The following is a 19,508-nucleotide window of genomic DNA, read 5'->3' as shown; positions in this document are numbered from 1 at the left end:
AGCCCTGGTTAAATCAGATGACTTCTTCTAGTCCATGGACTCATTGATTCCTGAGAATCTATTAGCCTTTTATTCAGTGCTAGAGAATGCCATCGAAAATAAAAACATCACAGCTGGACTGAAGCAGCACTAAAAGAACAATTTTGAGGTTTGAGTTGTAATTTTAGCCCCAGTTGCTAAGGTTTTTATTTTCTTTTTGCAGCCATTAACTAGTTTCTTCTCATTTTTAGCCAGATTTGGGATGATCTAAAGCTACAACTTTATAAAGTTCTGGGATGATGTTCCTTTATCAATTACAGGACTAATATGATAAGCAGTGGCAGGACTGGGTATAAAACCACCAATTCAAGATCCCTTGTTTAAAAGGTGCTTTTCAATCTTAGTTTGCAAATATTGATGAGAGATACATAGATAAATAAGTGTCCAATGACTTGAGTTGTAAAAAAATATAATGTAAGTATTTAGAGGAAGGGAAGGGGTGACATTTGGGCTCAGCATAGAATTTCCTTTCGTTCATTCTTCTCATCAGTTTGTGTATTCAGTTTAACTTTTTAAAATTGTGTATTAAATGCAAAATTTAATGGTAAATATTGAAGATAGGGACATGGTTTGAAACTGAAAGGTATATTAAAATAATGGTTCTCAAATATTGGGGTATCTATGCCTTTGAAAATATGATAAACATGATGGATCCAACATATATGAATATCTTCAGGAAATCTGTAGATGCCTTGAAGTTTGCCTTTGGAGCCCTTGAGATTTATGAATACTACTTAATGATTTCTTAATTTCCGGTTTTGTTCATTGTTTGAATTATTTCCTCCCAACCTAAGGTAATTATTTAAACTTTTTTATGGGGTTAACTTTGTTTTCAAACAATTTACCTTTAAAATTAGTATTGGGCCAAATCTTCCAGAAATATATCCAGTTGAGAGATCTATTGCTGATATTAAGTCAACCGGCTCAGTAAAATGAGCATGAGCGCCATCTAATGCCCAAATGGAATAAATGTTGGTAACAACAGTAATAACACAACATGACTAGGATCTATTAACACTTGTAAAGATTAAAAAAAAAAAAAACTTTGAAAATGTGTCCTTTTATTGGTGGAGGATCAGATGATTTACATTTTAAAATGTAGTTTTTATTTTATAATAGTTTTAGATTTTCAGAATAATTGCAAAGTTGGTACAAGGAGTTCCCAAATAGTCTACATCCACTTTTCTCCAAACAGTAGTATGGCACTTTTGTTATAATTAATAAACCCACATGGATGCATTATTATTAACTAAAATCTATAATTTATTCAGATTTCCTCAACTTTCCTCTACTGTCCTTTTTCTGTTCCAAGATGCCATCAAGGATAGCACATTGCATTTAATAGCCGTGTCTCCTTAGGCTTAGTTATGATGATGGTTGTTGTATTTGAATTTTATTGTAGGCATTAGTTCGCAGAATGTTTTTAAGAATTTTTCAGAAAATAATTTCCCTTGTTTTATTCCTTTGATAATGCTATATAACTAAGCAGATTTTGCGGAGGTTTGTAGAAATACAAATTATCATTGTGCATTTTCATCTCTAGTAATGAAAAAAAAAAGAATTAAGAGAGAGAAATACCAAGATGTTATGGAAGGACCAATTCGGTAGAAACCATAAGAACTAGGTTTGCATTTGGACTCTCATCCTTACTAGCTGCATTCTTTAGGCTATTTACCCTTTGGATTAGGTTTCTATATCTGTGGAATAAGGTCTGTGAACCTGGAAATTCCCCAGCCCTTGTACTATGAGAAGATTAAAAAAATATTTTCCTAGTACAAGTTAATAATCTAATGTTTCATGTTGGATATGAGTCAACACTTAGTATCTACACCTAAGCTGGTACAGTATCTCTATATTATAGATGACACGATGTAGAGAAGTAATTTGCCCAGGATTATTGAGCAAGTAAGTGATGGGTCAGATTCTGGTCTATGACAACTTCCAAAGAGACAACACTGCTTTCAGTATCCATGAGCCTACAGCGCCCTCCATCCCAGCTACCATGCTTGTCCTAGGTTTGCTCTAATGACCAACACTCCCAGATGAGATTCTTTCTCTTGACAGTTCTATTGGCCCTAGTCATGTAGACTCTATAAAATACTATATATGAGCCTGGGTTGCCACCCACCCAAAAATGAGGTCTCAAAGAAACCTCTGTCTCTAACCAACTGAAATGTATGAAGTCTGAGGAGTATTCATAGTTCTACCCAATTTGCTAATATTTTAATTAAACATATATTCTTATTGCCTTCAAAAGTCTTCAACATACAGGAATGTTGTCTTCCAAGAGCAAGAGGGAATACTGTGTTTCCTTCTCAAAACTGAAAGGTATTATGTATGTGTGAATGCATATGAAAGTATTTACACAGCGCTGCTAAAACCATTTGCTGGGAAAGGGCCGGGCTGTTTAAACTACTTGGCTCCGGCAGAAACCGAAATGATGTCCTACACTTGGTGGTTCTCAACTTTGGATGCACGTTAGAAACTCTAGAGGGAGTTACAAGTCCCACGTCTCATTCCAGACTCATTAAATCAAAACCTCTGGAAGTGAGAACCAAAACAGCAATTCTAAATCTCCCCCCCTTGATTCTGATGTGTGGCCAAGAGTTCTACATTGTAACTCAAGAATTTAATTTTGTTACTTTACTTGCATTTGGGGGATAAACTTGTCCATGCTATCCATTCTTATAAAGAAAAAAAAATAATGGCTTATAAAAGAAAGAGGGTAATTATTAATGTTTAATAATTAAACTCATTAAATTTTTTTTACTTACACATCTATCAAGTGCATTGTTTTCTGAGATATAGAACTCTTTCGAGATGTAAAATGAACTCAATTTTCTCTGAAGAAATTTAGTTATCAGCAGTAAGCATGGACATCATTATAATATATGCCATTTTCTCTTAGAGGAACTTTATTTGTTTTAAATAGTATCTAAGTGGAAAATCCTGTATTTGCAAATTTTATTTTCAGTTTTTGTAAAATTGTAAAGTAGTAATGTTATTATCTAAAATCTTGAAAGTGATATTTGTTGACCACATGTATATTTTTTCTTAAGAAATAAGGTTTCTATCTTTCCTTAATTTTGTAAGATTTCAGGTTCCTTGAAGTAAGTGAATAAAGTCTTTCTGTCCTTCCTTTCCTCCACAATGCCTAGTAAGTGTTTGAGATTGAATTGTTACATAATAACCTTCAGAAGGAAAGGAAGGGAAGGAAGCTGAGGGGGAAGGAATGGGCAAACGACAAAGGAGTTCTCACATTTTGCATTGTACATTTCTTTTGAGGGATTTTCTGTTCTTTGAAATTGTGCATTATTATTAAAAGGGCTCAACTTCAGGGTTTTTCTATTGAAAGGAAAGTTATTCTATTGGTTGACTTTGGTGCTTGGTCTTGAGAATAAGTTACAAATAAATAGATAAAAATATTAAAAATATAAAGAAAAACTAATGTAAATTTTTTACTTTAGATGGATTAACTTATAAATTGATGAATACACACTCCTTACTATTAGAATTCTTTGTAAATTCCTTTATGCCATTTCTACATATTTAAGCTTTTATTAAATCATTTTTTGAATCCATAATATTGTAAAGATTCTTTTAGACTAGAAATTTATTCCAGATTACCTGTTGTTAAGATCTGCATTTTGACAGAAGATGATTTTCATTAGTTAACAGAGAGAGAATTGGTCAGTAGCATTATTTTTTAGTGGTAGTCTCAAAACAGAAACTTCTAAGAGCTTTGAAGTTTTAGCAATTAACATACTTGTTGTTAAAAAATGAGCCATTAACAAGGAGTGCCTTTGTGATATTAGTTAGAAGGAAATTTCAATCTGTGCAGTTAAACAATATAGATGTATTTAGTAGAATGATTTGATAAATGTTATAGATGTGATTTGTAAAGTAAGTATTCCCTTAGCATCACAGGTTAGATAACCAAAGATTGGCTGTTTCTTGAGATAAAGGTTTCTTATTCTTTTCTGCATATCAGAGTGAAAAATCAAGTGCTCTTAGAAAATAGTATCAATCATCTTAAATTAAAAAAAAGCTTATCTTTTAATTATGTTATTAATCTTTATTATAATGAGCAGTTCCATATGTGTTTAAAGCATAGCACTATGTTAATGATTTATCAGTGTCTGTATTTCTAGCACAAAATGCTGTGTTTTTCAACTGCTAAATTATATGCTGGTTATTCCCAAATGCACACATATTTAACTCAAGGAGATGAATTGTCTTAAATCAGTTTCTCCCTTTGAAAAACAATTCTTAAAGCATTTTTTTCTGCACAGAGGTAAATTTCAGATTCTACTTCAAGGCGTTAGTAATAACACTCCTACAAATTCAGTCATATTTAAGTGTTTTATTAGCAGCGAATGTATTTAAATCATCACATACATGGTTATCAATACCCTGTGAGAAGGTGACAGTGAAGCTGAACCATAGTGCCCTCCCTTTCCCCTGCAGTCTCTGATAACATTGCCAGTGGTACCTTTTGTAGGATTCCAGGGCATGCCCTCCTAATCATGTTTTTTAAGGTCTTATCCTTCCCCACCCAAACACCATAAACAAGATTACCAACTCACTTTGTCCCCTAACTCTAAAGTACCAATTATTTAAAATGTTACCGTTTTATTTTATAAAAGTCACCATATATCTTGTGTCTGAAATTATATGTTAACATACCGGCAAAGAGAACCATTTTTTTTTTTTTGTCAAGTATTTTCTGTAAATTGAAATTTATCTATGAGTGGTACTTCTGTAATGTTCAGAGTAAATGCAGTGAGACATTTTGCCCAAAGTGCTATTTGTCCAAGCATATTACTTGCGACTATGACATTTTGACACCATCAGTTGGAGGCTGAGTCCCCTGGTAGAAGGAAAAATGCCACATATCTACAGAGATGATTTCTCCCTGCTTTTCCTACACGTGGGGGAAATAAGGAGAAATTGTGAAAAACTACAGAGGTTTTATGAGTTGATTGGATTCTGCCTAAGCATCTTGAGCTTTTAAAATTAGAAGTTAAAACATTAAGTGACATTTTCTTGTCAGGAAAATATTGGTTATTAATAAAATAATGAGACAAAAATGTGAAAATCAATTTAATTTATTTCCTTTTATTAGTGAAAGAAATATTTTTTGGATGAAACTTATAATGCATGCTAATACTGGAAGAAGAATAAAGTACTTGTTTTCTTCCCTGTTTCCTAACAATGTGAGTAACGATTTTAGTCTCCTGGCTATTAAAACAGTTAATTAACTATTTTTTAAATAATTTTTAATATTTATTTATTTTTGAGAGAGAGACAAAGACAGAGCATGAGCGGGAGAGGGGCAGAGAGGGAGTGAGACAGAATCTGAAGCAGGCTCCAGGCTCTGAGCTGTCAGCACAGAGCCCCAGGCGGTGCTTGAACTCCTGAACCCGAGATAATGACCTGAGCCAGTCAGATGCTTAACCCACTGAGCCACCCAGGCGCCCCAATTAACTATTTTTAAAAGCTTAAAATCTCAACTACATGAATCTCAGAATGATACTTAAATGCAAACACGATTACACAGATAACTGGCTCTTTCTACAGAAGTCTTTCTTCTTTTTCCTACTATAGACCTATTTTAATTTGGAAATTCTGTCTTGCTCCAGCAGGACTATTTCAACACAAATTGGTATTTGATTTTCATAACTTGCTAGCTCCTAACTCCTGTTAATCATGGTTTCAGTCTGATTCGGACATTCGGGAATTAGTCCATCTATTTACTGAACTATAAAGGGGTCCTTGCCACATAAGCACCACGATGGGCGCCATGAGGTATGGGAAGGGAACTTGCACGAGCGCCCCCTGCGGGCTAATTGCTCTTTTTCATTGTGCTCCTTTGGACTTGAGTTTATTTGTAAAATGAAGGGCTCAAGTAATGAATCTGTGCTGCTCTCCCAACCCGAAGATTCCTTCTTGATGAAACCAGTTTTGTCTAACTGAGGTCTAACCCTATAAGCCTTCTATTTTTAGGCACCGTGGGAGAAATATTATCTTAAAATGCCCTTGTTTATGTGCCTCAGCAGATGAATAATCATTGAAGTATTAGGAGAACAACTGCATCTTTTGATGAGTGGGGACTCTGGTGTTTCCCAGAGCTTTGCAGTATCTCACACATTTCAGGTAGATAGAGGAGATTGGGTAACAGATATCCTAACCTCAGGATAGATCCAAAAGTTACTGTGTTTTTCAATAAATCCCTAGGGCAAACACTATTTTTTTTTCATAAATGTTCTCTAAAAAGTGAAGTCTAGTGTTACGCATCAAGGCTTTGGTCTGATTAACGCGTTTATTATTTCGTGTGTGTGTTGGTATACTAAGAGCCTATAGGGTGCCAGGAGCCTGTGTAGGGCAGATTCTGCACCATTTCTCAGATTCTGCACCATTTCTTAGATTCTGCACCATTGCTACTTTGGACTGGAAAATTCTCTGTTGTGGGGAAGCTGTCCTAGGCATCTCTAGCTCAACTGAATAGATGAAAAGAATGGAAGCAGCTCCCCATCCCAGTTGTGAAAATAAAAATAATGTCTCAAGACATTGTCAGATGTTCACTGAAGGGCACAAATGTCCCTAGTTAACAACCACTGGTTTAGTGCAAAATGACCTTCTTTAGTGAGGACATACTGGGCAGATGGATGCCAATGTTTCTGAGTGGTTAAATTATTTAAATGATGTTAAATCTTGCTGAAAGGAATCTAAATTCATCATTGAGAGTTGAATGTATCTATTTTGTCTAACTGCTCGATGTTCCTGACATATTCTGAGTAAGGCAATCATTCCCTTCTTTACATAGGCAACACTTCTTGCTATCCTTCCCAATTTTTGGGAAATCTCAGTAAGTTGTCAAAAGAAATGCAGAAGATGGGCGCCTGAGTGGCTCAGTTGGTTAAGCATCTGACTTTGGCTCAGGTCATGATTTCATGAGTTCAAGCCCTACATCAGAATTCAATGCTGACAGTACAGAGCTTGCTTGGGATTCTTTCTCTCTTTCTCTCTCAAAATAAATAAATAATTTAAAAAAAAAGAAATGAAAAGAAAAGAGAGGCTGATGATTCAGTTTATAATTTCTCAATATTATCTCCTTCCAAAATTAAATAATTCTCTGAGTTTTGTTTCATTGTATGATAGACACAATGACAGCAAATTTGTGCTATTTGTGTGGTTATTGATATTTTTGTGCATGTTTGGTGATATTTTGTGCATGATGTTTTGTGCCTTCTAAGAGATAATCGTTTGTTTAAATGACCATTTCTCCATCCACCCTGCCCAAGGATATCAGGGTTTTTATTGCTAGCATTTTTTAGGTTATAATAATTCTAATTCTGATAATTTCATTTAAAAAACCCTCAGGTCTTTTGACAGGAGGCAGCAATGGAACTATACAAGCCTTCTGTGTAGTGTGTGGGGGGTGCAGAGTCTTTTTCTCAAACAAAACACACAGAGTAAAGAGGCTGTGAGATGTATCTTGCCTCCTGCATAAAAAGATCAATACAGTGATCACAGGTCCAAACTGACAGTCTTAGCATCTGAGGTGTTTTTTAGGCAAGCCTTCATTACACAAAGTAATTTAATATAAATGGGCCTCATAAAAGCAAACCCAAGGAAATATAATAATATTGCAAAATGCTTTCTAACTTGAGAGAAGGTGCTTTATAATTATCTTGTTTAAAAGGACTATTGCCATTCAGCAGTTTTCTTTCTCTTTTTCTTTTTTCTTTTTCTTTCTTCTTCTTCTTTCTTCTTCTTTCTTTTTTATTCTTTCTTCTTTCTTCTTCTTCTTCTTTTTCTTTCTTCTTCTTTACCTCAGGTAAAGAAATAGATAATCGCTCATCAGAACCAGGCCTATGGGGCACCTGGGTAGGGTACTTCAGTTAGTTAAGCATCTGACTCTTGATTTTGGTTCAGGTCAAGATCTCGTGGTTGGTGAGATGGAGCCCCATGTCGGACTCCATGATGACAGCACAGAGCCTGCTTGGGATTCTCTCTCTTCCTCTTCCTCTGCCCCTCCCCTACTTGTGTGAGCACCTTTCTCTGTCTCTCAAAAAAAAAAAAAGAAAAAGAAAAAAAATAGGCATACATTTTTCAGACAGGTTTCTTAAAAATAAAAAAGTATGGGGCGCCTGGGTGGCTTAGTCAGTTAAGTGTCTGACTTTGGCTCAGGTCATGGTCTTGCCATCTGTGAGTTTCAGACCTGCATTGGGCTCTGTGCTGACAACTCATAGCCTGGAACCTGCTTCAGATTCTGTCTCCTTCTGTCTCTGCCCTTCCCCACTCATGCTCTGTCTCTGTCTCTGTCTCTATCTCTCAGAAATGAACAAACGTTGACAATTTTTTTTAAAGTACTATCTCTGCTTCGACTTAAAATGGAATAACAGACTGGATTCATACTTCTACCTTAAACAATTAAAAATCCGGAGGAAAAAGTACAATAGAACAGTTTTTATGACACTGGCCACTAGGCAATAGATAACAGTGATCCCTGAGAGATAGGAAACAAATAAGATGAATCATAGGATTTCCCTTGTATGTTGCTTTGGGAACATCCAGACTGTGGTGCAAGGAGAAGCAAATCAGGAGGCATCGAACAAATTCCTGCAGTCAGAGAGGTGGAGCTCAATCTGGGGAGACCAAGGAAGCTGGAGGTCACAGGGAACCAGTAAGGAGAGAGTTGCACAAAGACCACCAGCATTCTTCCAAGGAGCTCCCTGTGTGTTCTGCACAACATTGATTATTATTTCTATGTGAGAAGATTCCCTTGGCTCAACAGGGAAAAACACCTGGAAGGACTAGAGGAAAAAGTTCCTGGGACCCACAAAGGACCTGGAAAAAATTGCCTGTTCCCATCGGGAAGACCTGAGAACCTCATAAATCATGGGCACTGGGTACAGTACTCTGGGTGTTCTTGCCTCAGTAGTGGAGAATAATTAGCCCTACATGAAATACTGCTCAAGACTTGCCTAACAAATCCTAAAAAGCAAGACTTGAAAAGACTGAATTGTTTCCAAGGAACTTGACTACATCCATAGACAGAACTCAAGAATATGTACAAGGATCTAAAAAATATCCCCACTCAACAAAGTCAAATTTGTGATACTGAACATTCAACCAAAAATTACTAGCTTGCAGCAAAGCTGAAAAATATTACCCATAATGATGAAAAAGACCAATCAACACTGAAATAGACTAATAGATGTTAGTATTAGCAGACAAGAGTTTTAAAATAGTTATTTTAACTAAATTCCATATGTTCAAAAGTTAATTTGATGCCTGAAAAAGAAAAATCCCAAATTGAACTTCTACAGAGGAAAATCACAATGTCTGAGATTAAACATGCAGTGGATGGGGTTAGCAAAAGATTAGACATTACAAAGGAAGAAATTAATAAATCTGAAGACGTTATAATAGAAGTTATCCAAAATAAACAGAAAAAGTAATTTAAATGATTAAATTATCTGTCTTCCATGGAAATACTTCAAGTATCCCAATATGCATATAATTGGAGTTACTGGGATAGAGGGGTGTATAGAAAACATATCTGAAGAAGAAATAGCTGAAGTTTTTCCTAATCTGAAGAAAACTACAAACTCACAGATTCAAGAAACTCAACAAATCCCAAACACAAGAAGCATGAAGAAAACATCTAGGAAAATCATAACTAAATTCTGCAGGGGGTGCCTGGGTGGCTCACTTGGTTATGCACCTGACTTTGACTTAGGTCATGATCTCACAGGTCATGAGTTTGAGCCCTACATTGGGTGATCTTGAGCCCTGCTTCAGGTGAGCTTGGGCTCTACACTCTCTGTCCCTCTCTCTCCCTCTCATTCTGCATATTGTGGGATTCTCTCTTTCTGCCCCTCACTCACTTGTGCAGTCTCTGTCTCTCTCTCAAAAAAAAAATAAATATGTTTATTAATTAAAAATTATTTAAATAAATTTTGCAAAACTAGAAAAAGACAGAAAGAGATCTAGTACGTATGAAGGAGTTAATATAAGCACGACAGCAGTGTTCTCATAGGAAACAATATACAGGAGGAGATGATGGAACAACATCACTAAAGCACTAAAAGGAAAGAAAAAGCTGTCAACCTAGAATTCCATACTCAACAAAAATACCTGGATAGGAAGACAAAATAAAAACCTTTCCAAACATACAAAAGCTGAAAGAATTCATCATCAGTGGACCTACAGTTAAAAACATGTTTGAAGAAATCTTTTAGGCAGAAGGAAATTGATAGAAAATGTAAGTCCGGATCTACCCAAAGGAATGAAGAGCACCTTAAATGGTAACATCATGACCCTTCCCTTGAGCTTGCACTATCTATCTTGCCCCATCATGACTTGGAACATGGGAGTGCTCCTGACTCAGCTTCAGGTTTTCCAACAAGGAATATATGATGATGCATGAGGAGGAACACAATGATAAGACCTGTCCCTGACCAAACAGAGCTTCCTGACAATCTGGGTCACTCACCTGGGAACTGTTACTGAGAGACTAATAAAAGTCTATACTTTTTAGGATTTCTGTATTTTAGAGTATTACTTATATTGCACATTGACCTTTACCTTAATTAAAACAATTATTTTTAAAGCTGTAAAGTTGTGCCTTTTAAATTCAGATCTTTACTCTGCTTGAAATTTTTTTCAACATGAAGACACAGTTGATCTGTAGCATCCTAATGGAAATGCCGTCTTTTTTTCACTAATCTGAAATGCCAACTCTATTATATATCAATCACCTGTATATACATGGAAGTCTTCCTTGACTTCCTCTTCTGTTAGTCTGTTTATATATATACTGGTGTATGTTCACACTAATGGGGAAAATTTTTATTACTTATAAATATAAAGTTATTCTTTATAAATATATATAAATATAAAAAAAGAATAAAGAAAAATATTCTTTCACTAGTACTTGATTTCAAAATAAATGTTAGAATCACTTTTTAAAAATTAGATGAAGAGGTTATTAAGAGATGCAGCTATATCACAATGATTTCAGCCTGTCTTATCAATAGTTGATGTATGCAGGAGTCTCCAGTTTTATGACAAAGGTTAGTCTCAGAATGACTTTTTGTCCTCACAACTATAGGGACAGAAGGAGACATGGTAGTGAAGGAGTAACACTTTACTTACATAGTAGCTCCTAGGGATCAGATTGCTTCCCTCTCTTCCACATTCCCCTGGGACTAAGGATCCCATTCCCCACTTGGTCAACATTAGCTTCAGCTATTTTGGTGTAGACCATGTACATGCAACTTCATTGCTGTAATCACACTGAAGTTTATATTGACTTCACACTGAGGACTCCTCCAAGGCATGGGACAGACTAACAGTTATCAGATTCACAGAGTGTAAAATATACAGCCCTTAATTTATTTTTCAGGGTTTTCAATAGATACTTCTTGACTGGCACAAGGGTTAAATTCTCTATAACTCCATTTTAATACAATGTTGAAGAGTTTTGACACTCTTATTCAACTTATTCAACATTTATCACTTATTTTCAACTTATTCAACATTTATCACTTACCATTGAGGGCCTACTTTGCTCTAGGTATAATATTAAGTACTGAATATTCAGCAATAAGAAAAAAGATATGGATACTTCTCTCCTAGGACAACCCAACATTTAAACAAAATAAACAGAAATATACATATTTAATTTATAATTGTGCTTAATTTTATGAAGGAAAAAATAGGGTTGTATGTGAGAGTAAATGGAGGGCAAATAATAAGTTTTTTATGTGTTAGAAAATGTGTACAAATGAAAAGTGATCTGACCTGTAGTATAACCAGATTTCTGTAGCTAATTAAATACAATTTTTTCCTATAATTTATTATTTATTCCATAGTATTCATGTTCACTGCCACTATAATGGTCCAGATACCAGGCTCACAAAAATGACCAAGACCAACTTTCTGTCTTTGAGGAGATCCTAGTTCAGTGGTTCACATAATTAGCAGTAGTACCTCTCCTTAAAAGAATTGCATACCGAAAGAAAAACATAAATATATCCTTTTCATTTTTCTTTCTTTTTCTTTTAGATGAGGATAGGCATTCACTCAGGTTCTGTGCTCGCTGGAGTTGTTGGGGTAAGAATGCCACGATATTGCCTGTTTGGAAATAATGTCACTCTGGCAAGCAAATTCGAATCAGGAAGTCACCCTCGGCGCATCAACGTCAGCCCTACCACTTACCAGTAAGTGTTCTCTGGCCTCCACCTCCTCCTGTCGTTGACATTGCCTTGAGCCGATATCCTGTCATTTGTGAGACGCTGTATTTTTTGTGTTTGATCCTTTCATTCTCTGAGGTAATATGAATAGATGCACCCAGTCTGAAAGATAGCAACTGTGACAAAAACGTTTATTTGCATCATGAGCAAGCACGAAGAGCCTGACTTGGCTGAGAGGAAACACAGGTTTGTCATTTTCCACAGTCATTGTCCTCTGACAAGAGAACAAATGTTAAGTGGCTGCATCACACAAGAAGTCTTCACATTTCCAAAATGTTCCTCAGTATTTATAAAAGCCAAAGGAATGAGATAGAAAAGACATTTTGTCTACATTTATTCTTTGGAATAATTAAGATAAAAACTCTCTAAAGATAAATATATACTGGGCACAGAGTGAAACTGCAAACTCTATTTATTCTTAAAGGTCATATTTGTTAACTCGATACATACAGCTGACAGCTGAACGTATCTGTATTTTGTGCCTGGTAGATGTCCCCTCACCCACTAGATACTAAACTCCACAGGGACAGGGATGATCTCTGCTTCAGCTCATCATTATCTTCCCAGAACTTACAAAACATTTTTTGGCACATAATCACTGTATAAATATTTATTGAATTATTGAAAAATGCATTGATAGGGTGGGCTTCTCTAGAATAAGAAAACATGACTCTCTCCTACATGTTAGACTTTGGATTTACACTAGGCATCTGTGTGCAAACTAATTTAGTGCCATGATTTGGATAACTAAGAAATCGTATTGTAAAACTGTAGAGTGGAAATAGTGGCCATTGATTCTCCTTTATTTTATTGTTTATTGTTTACTGAAGTATAATTAATATACTTCAGTTTCCAATGTGTAACATATTGCTTTGACAATTCTATACATTCCTCAGTGTTCACATGATAAGTGTAGTCAACATAAGTTTTCATAAAATGTTTTTATAGTATTATTGACTATATTCCCTCTGCTGTAGTTTTCATCTCTGTGACTTATCTATTTCACATTGGAAGTTTAATCCTTCTTAATCCTCTTTATTTTACCCATTCCTCCACCCACCTCCTTCTGGCAACTACCAGTTTGGTCTCTGTATTTAAACATCAGTTTGTCTCTTTTCTTTGTTTGCTTTTTAGATTCCACATACAAGTGAAATCCTACGGTATTTGTCCTTCCTTGTCTGACTTGTTTCATTTAGTGTCATACACTCTAGGTCCATTAATGTTATTGCAAATGGCAAAAGCACATTGTTTTTTAATGGCTGAATAATATTCCACTGTATATGTATACCACATACTTATCCATTCATCGCTTGATGGACACTTTAGGTTGCTTCCATATTTTAGCTGTTGTAAATAATGCTGCAGTAAAATAGGGGTGCATATGTCTTTTTGAATTAGTCTTTTCTTTTTCTTTGGGTAAATACCCAGTAGTGGAATTACTGGATCCTATGGTACTTCTGTTTTTAATATTTTTAGGAAACTCCACAGTATCTTCGAGTGGCTGCACCGTTTTACATTCCCACCAGCAGTGCACAAGGGTTCCCTTTTCTCCACATCTTTTCCAACATGTGTTTTTTCTTGTCCTTTTGATACTAGCCATTCTGACTGGTGTGAAGTGATGTCTCATTATTTGTTTTGTTGTTGTTTGGGGGGGGGGTGTTGGTTTTTGTTGTTGTTGTTGTCTTTTTCCTGATGATTAGTGATGTTGAGCATCTTTGCATGTATCTGTTGGCCATCTGCATGTCTATTCAGATCCTCTGCCCATTTTTAATCAGATTGTTATTTGATGTTGAGTTGTATAAGTTCTTTATTTTGGACATTAACCCTTTATCACATAGATCATTTGCAAATATTTTCTTCTATTCAGTGAGTTGCCTTTGCCTTTTTATTTTGCTTTCATTTTGCCACTTCATTGTTTCCTTTGCTGTACAAAAGCTTTTTATTTTGGTGTAGTCAAAGTTTATTTTCACTTTTGTTTCCCTTGCTTCAGGAGACATAGAGAAACATTGCTAAGGCTGATGTCAAAGAGATTGCTGCCTATATTTTCTTGTAGGAGTTTCAGTTCTCATATGTAGGCCTTTAATCCATTTTGAGATTACTTTTGTATTTGGTGTAAGAAATTGTCCAGTTTCGTCCTTTTGCATGTAGCTACCAGATTCCTCAGAAACATTTTTTGAAAATACTCTCTTTTCCCCATTATATATTCTTGCTCCTCTATTGTAGGTTAATCAACCATATATGAGTAGGCTTATTTCTGGGCTCTTTATCCTGTTCCATTGATCTGTGTGTCTCTTTTGATGCCAGTACATCCTGTTTTTATTACTATTGGTCTGCAATATATCTTGAAATCTGAGATTGTGATACCTCTAGTTTTGTTCTCTCTCAAGATGGCTTTGGCTATTTGAGAACTTTTGTGGTTCTTTAAAAATTTTATTTGTTCTAGTTCTGTGATAAATGCTGTTGGTATTTAGAAAGAGATTGCATTTAATCTATATATTGCTTTGGGTAATATGGACATTTTACCAATACTAATTCTTTAAATCCATGAGCATGGTATACTTTTACGTTTGTTGTTTCATCTTCAATTTCTTTCATCAATGTTTTATAATTTTCAGAGATTAGGTCTTTCACCTCCTTGATTAATTATTATATCCTTTCAGCGCAACTGTAAATTGGATTGTGTCCTTAAATTTTCTTTCCGCAACTTTTACATTTCTGTATAGAAATGCAACACATACTTTATATTGATTTTGTAACCTGCAACTTGACTGAATTCATTTATCACTTGTAATAGTTTTTTGTTGGTGCCTTTAGGGTTTTCTATATATAGTAACATGTCATCTATAAAGAGTGACAATTTTACTGCCTCCTTAGCAATTTGGATGCTTTTCATTTCTTTTTCTTGTCTTATTATGATGGCTGGGAGTTCCAGAACTCCACTGAATAAAAGTGGGAGGAGTGGAACCCATATTTTGTTCCTAATGTTAGAGGAAACGCTCCGAGTTTTTCACTATTGAATATGATGTTAGCTATGGATTTGCTGTGTACAGTCTTTATTATGTTGAGATACTTCACTGAGTTTTTATCAGAAAAGGATGTTGAAAGTATCAAATACTATATCTGCATATCTTTACACACGGTTTTTACCCTTTCTCTTGTTAATGTGATGTGTCACACTGATTGACTTGCACATACTGAAACACCCTTACATCCCTAGAATAAAACCCTACTTGATCATGGTCAATGATTAATATATTGTTGAATTAGGCTTGCCAGTCTTTTGAGGATTTTTACCACTATGTTCATCATATATGTTGGCCTGTAGTTGTTTGTTTGTTTTGCATTTTTGTTGTTGTTGTTAGGTTTTTGGTCTGGTTTTGGTGTCACACTAATGCTGGACTTGTATGATGGATTAGGAAGTTGGTTGATTACTAACTCAATTTCATTACTAGTAATTACTCAGTTCACATTTTCTATTTCTTCCCAATACAGTTTTGGAAGGTTATATGTTTCTGTAATTTATCCATTTGACTAAATTGTCCACTATGTTGGCATATCATTTTTCATAATATGCTCTTATCCTTTGTATTTCTCTGGTGTCAGTTGCTATTTCTTCTCCTTCATTTATGATTTTATTTGAAACCTCTCTCATTTTTTCTTGATGAATTTGGCTAAAGTGTTATCAATTTTATTTTTTTAGAAAATTGACTCTTGGTCTCATTGATCTTTTCAATTGTTCTTTTAGTCTCTATTTTGTTATTTTCTGCTCTGGTGTTTATTATTTCTTTTCTTCTTCTAACCTTGGGTTTGTTTGTCCTTTCTTTTCTTCTTAGTTTCTTTAGGTGTAAGGTTAGGTTCTTTGAAAATTTTCTTATTTCTTGAAATAGGCCTGATTACTATAAAATTCCCTCTTACTGCTTTTGCTGTATGCCAAGGTGTTGGACTGTTGTGTTTTCATTTTCATTTGTCTCCAGGTGTTTGTTGATTTCCTCTTTGATTTCTTGGTTGACCCATTCATTGTTGAGTAGCATTTTGTTTCTCCTCCACCACATGCTGGTGTGTTTCTTCCACATTTTTTTCTTATAATTGATTTCTAGTATCATATTGCTGTGGTTGGAAAACATACTTGATATGAGCTCAATATTCTTATATTTACTGAGACTTACTTTATGGCCTATCATCTGTTGTATCCTGGAGAGTCCATGTGCACCTAAAAAGAATATGTATTCTGCTGTTGCGGGATGGAATGTTCTGTATATTTGTCAGCTTCGTCTGATAGAATGTGTGTTTCAAAGCCACTGTTTTCTTGTTGATATTTATCTGGATGATCTATCCATTGATGTAAGTGGGGTGTTAAAGCCCCCTACTACTATTGTATTACTGTCAGTTTCTTCTTATATCTGTTATTATTTGCTTTATGTATTTTGGTGTTCCTATGTTGTGTGAATAGATATTTACAATTATTATATCCTCTTGATGTGTTGTTCCATTTATCATTATATAGTGCTTCATTATCTCTTGCTCTACAGTCTTTGTTTTAAAGCCTATTTTGATATGAGAATTGCTACACTGGCCCTTTGTGCAATTTCATTTGCATGGTATATGTTTTTTTATCTCTTCACCTTTAGTCTGTATGTGTTTACAGGTTTGAAGTGAGATAGCTGTAGGCTGCATATAGATGGGTCTCGTTTTTTTTTTTATCCATTCAGTCATCCGATATGTTTTGATTGGAATATTAAGATCATTTACATTTAAAGTAATGATTAGTAGGTATATACTTGTTTTCTGTTTGTTTGTTTTATAGTTCTTCCCTGTTTCTTCTTCTCTTGATCTTTTCCCTTGTGGTTTGATGGCTTTGCTTAGTGTTATGCTTGACTATTTTTTTAAATTTTTTTTAATGTTTATTTATTTTTGAAGGAGAGAGAGACAGAGTGTGAGTGAGGGAGGGGCAAAGAGAGAGGGAGACACAGAATCCAAAGCAGGCTCCAGGTTCCAAGCTGTCAGCACAGAGCCTGACACGGGGCTTGAACTCACAAACCGCGAGATCGTGACCTGAGCTGAAGTCGGAAGCTCAACTGACTGAGCCACCCAAGCGCCCCTAGACTTCTGTATTTTTCTGTAACTATTATAGGTTTTTGATCTGTTGTTACCATTGTGTTCACATATAACTTCTTTTTTGAATGTTTTTTAATGTTTATTTTTGAGACAGATAGAGAGAGACAGGGTGCAAGTGGGGGAGGGGCAGAGAGAGAGGGAGACCCAGAATCTAAGGCAGGCCCCAGGCTGTGAGCTGTCAGCACAGAGCCTGACAGAAGGCTCAAACCCATGAACTATGAGATCATGACCTGAGCCAAAGTCAGATGTTTAACCAACTGAGCCACCCACACACTACTGTGTTCATTGTAACTTCTTAAGTATCTAGCAGTCTATATTAAGGTGATAGTTTCTTAAGTTCAAACACACTGTAAGCGCTAAATTTTTACTCACCCTCCATGTTTTATGTATATGATGTCACATTTTACATCTTTTTGTTTTGTGTATTTGACTAATTTTTGTAGATACAATTGATTTTTACCACTTTTGTGTTTTAACCTCCATACTGACTTTATTAAGTGCTAAATCTATTTTTTACCATATGTTTGCTTTACATCTCAAAATTTTCCCTTTCATAATTTTCTTATTTCTAATTATATCCTTTCCTTTACACTTAAGGAATTCTCTTTAAAACTTTATATAAGGCTGGTTTAAAGGTGACGAATCCTTTCACTTTTGTTTGGGAAATTATCTTTCCTTCTGTTCTGAATGATAGCCTTGCTGGATCAAGTATTCTTAGTGTAGTTTTGTTTTGTTTTGTTTGTTTGTTTTCTTTTAGCACTTTGTATATATCATGGCACTCCCTTCTGGCCTGCAAAGTTTCTGCTGACAAGTCAGCTGATGGCTTTAGGGAATTTCACTTGTATGGAAACTTTTTTTTTTTATGGCATCTGTTAATATTTTCTCTTTATCATTACTTATTACTCTTTTAATCATTATTTGTCATTTTGTGGGCCTCCTGGGATCTTTGTGCTTCCTGGACCTGGATGTCTGTTTCCTTCCCCAGATTCAGGAAGTTTTCAGCTAGTATTTCTTCTAATAAGTTTTTTTGTCCTTCTTTATCTCTTCTTCTTCTGAGATCCCTATACCATGAATGTTATTACACTTGATGTTGTTGAGTTCCTTTAACCTTTTCTCATTTATTGTTATTTTTTTCCTTTTTGCTGTTCACCTTGGATGCTTCCCATTACATTGTCTTCCAGATTGCTGATCCATTTTTCCGCATCCTCTCATCTGCTACTGATTCTCTATAGTGTATTTTTTATTTTATTAATTGAATTCCTTATCTCTGAGAGGTTATTTTTTCTATTTTCTTCTTGTTGAAATTCTCACTTATTTCATCCACTCTTTTCCAAAATCCACTGAATATCTTTATGACCATTGCTTTGAATTCTTTTTCAGGCATATTGCTTATCTCTGTTTCATCTAGTTTATTTTAATGATAGTATCTTGTTCTTTGATTTGGTACCTATTCCTTCTTCTCATTTCGCACGACTCTTTGTGTTTGTTCCTATGTATTATGTCAGCCGTGTCTCCTGGTCTTTAAAGTAGCGGCCTTGTGTAGAAGAGGGCATGTGGTGTCCTATAGTAATGTCCCCCTGGTCACCAGAACCATTTGCTCCAGGAGTGTCCCCTCTGTGGGCTGCATGCACGTCCCATTTTGGCTGAGCCATGATTGTCTCTATCCAGGCCTGTTGCAATGACTAGGTTTGCCTGCTGTTGGTGTACTATTGTGTGGTGAATGTGGGGGGGGGGTGGTTAGTTTCCTCAATGTTGAGAGGCCCGAGGCCGCTGTGGGCTCATTAGTGGGCAGGGTTAGAAGTCCAGCTGACTGTCTGCAGCTGGGATTTGTGCCAGAACTGCAGGTACATCAAAGGGCAGGGCTTTCTCCCTGCAAGTCTCAGAGACTGTTATTGGTGAATGGGGCCAGTGGTCTACAGTTAGCATCTCTGCCACAGCTACTGGAACACCGAATGGCAGGGCTTACTCCCCCAGCAGACAGCTAAGAGGCCAGGATGCTGGAACTGAGGGCACTGGGGTGTGTGGTTATCTTATCCCTTCCCCAGGGCAGGAGTCACTTTGGAGTGGTACTTGTCCCTGCTGGAGCTG

The 19,508-nt window shown here is 35.7% G+C and overlaps 1 protein-coding gene across 1 annotated transcript in view; it reads left to right on the top strand.

Moving 5' to 3' along the window:
- Positions 1–19,508, top strand: part of GUCY1A2 (guanylate cyclase 1 soluble subunit alpha 2) — a 335,038-nt gene that overhangs the window by 279,017 nt on the left and 36,513 nt on the right. Inside the window, exon 7 of the mRNA XM_047072151.1 lies at positions 12,118–12,272. Coding sequence (XP_046928107.1) covers positions 12,118–12,272 — 155 coding nt within the window. The remainder of the gene's footprint in view (positions 1–12,117; positions 12,273–19,508) is intronic.

Source organism: Lynx rufus, unplaced genomic scaffold, assembly GCF_022079265.1.
Source record: "Lynx rufus isolate CCGP_SWC_20201006 ecotype Redwood Valley unplaced genomic scaffold, mLynRuf1.p SCAF_9, whole genome shotgun sequence".
In the NCBI taxonomy this organism is placed as follows: Eukaryota; Metazoa; Chordata; class Mammalia; order Carnivora; family Felidae; genus Lynx; species Lynx rufus.
The sequence above is the reverse complement of the archived record's forward strand: the minus strand, read 5'-3'. Positions and strand labels throughout refer to the sequence as shown.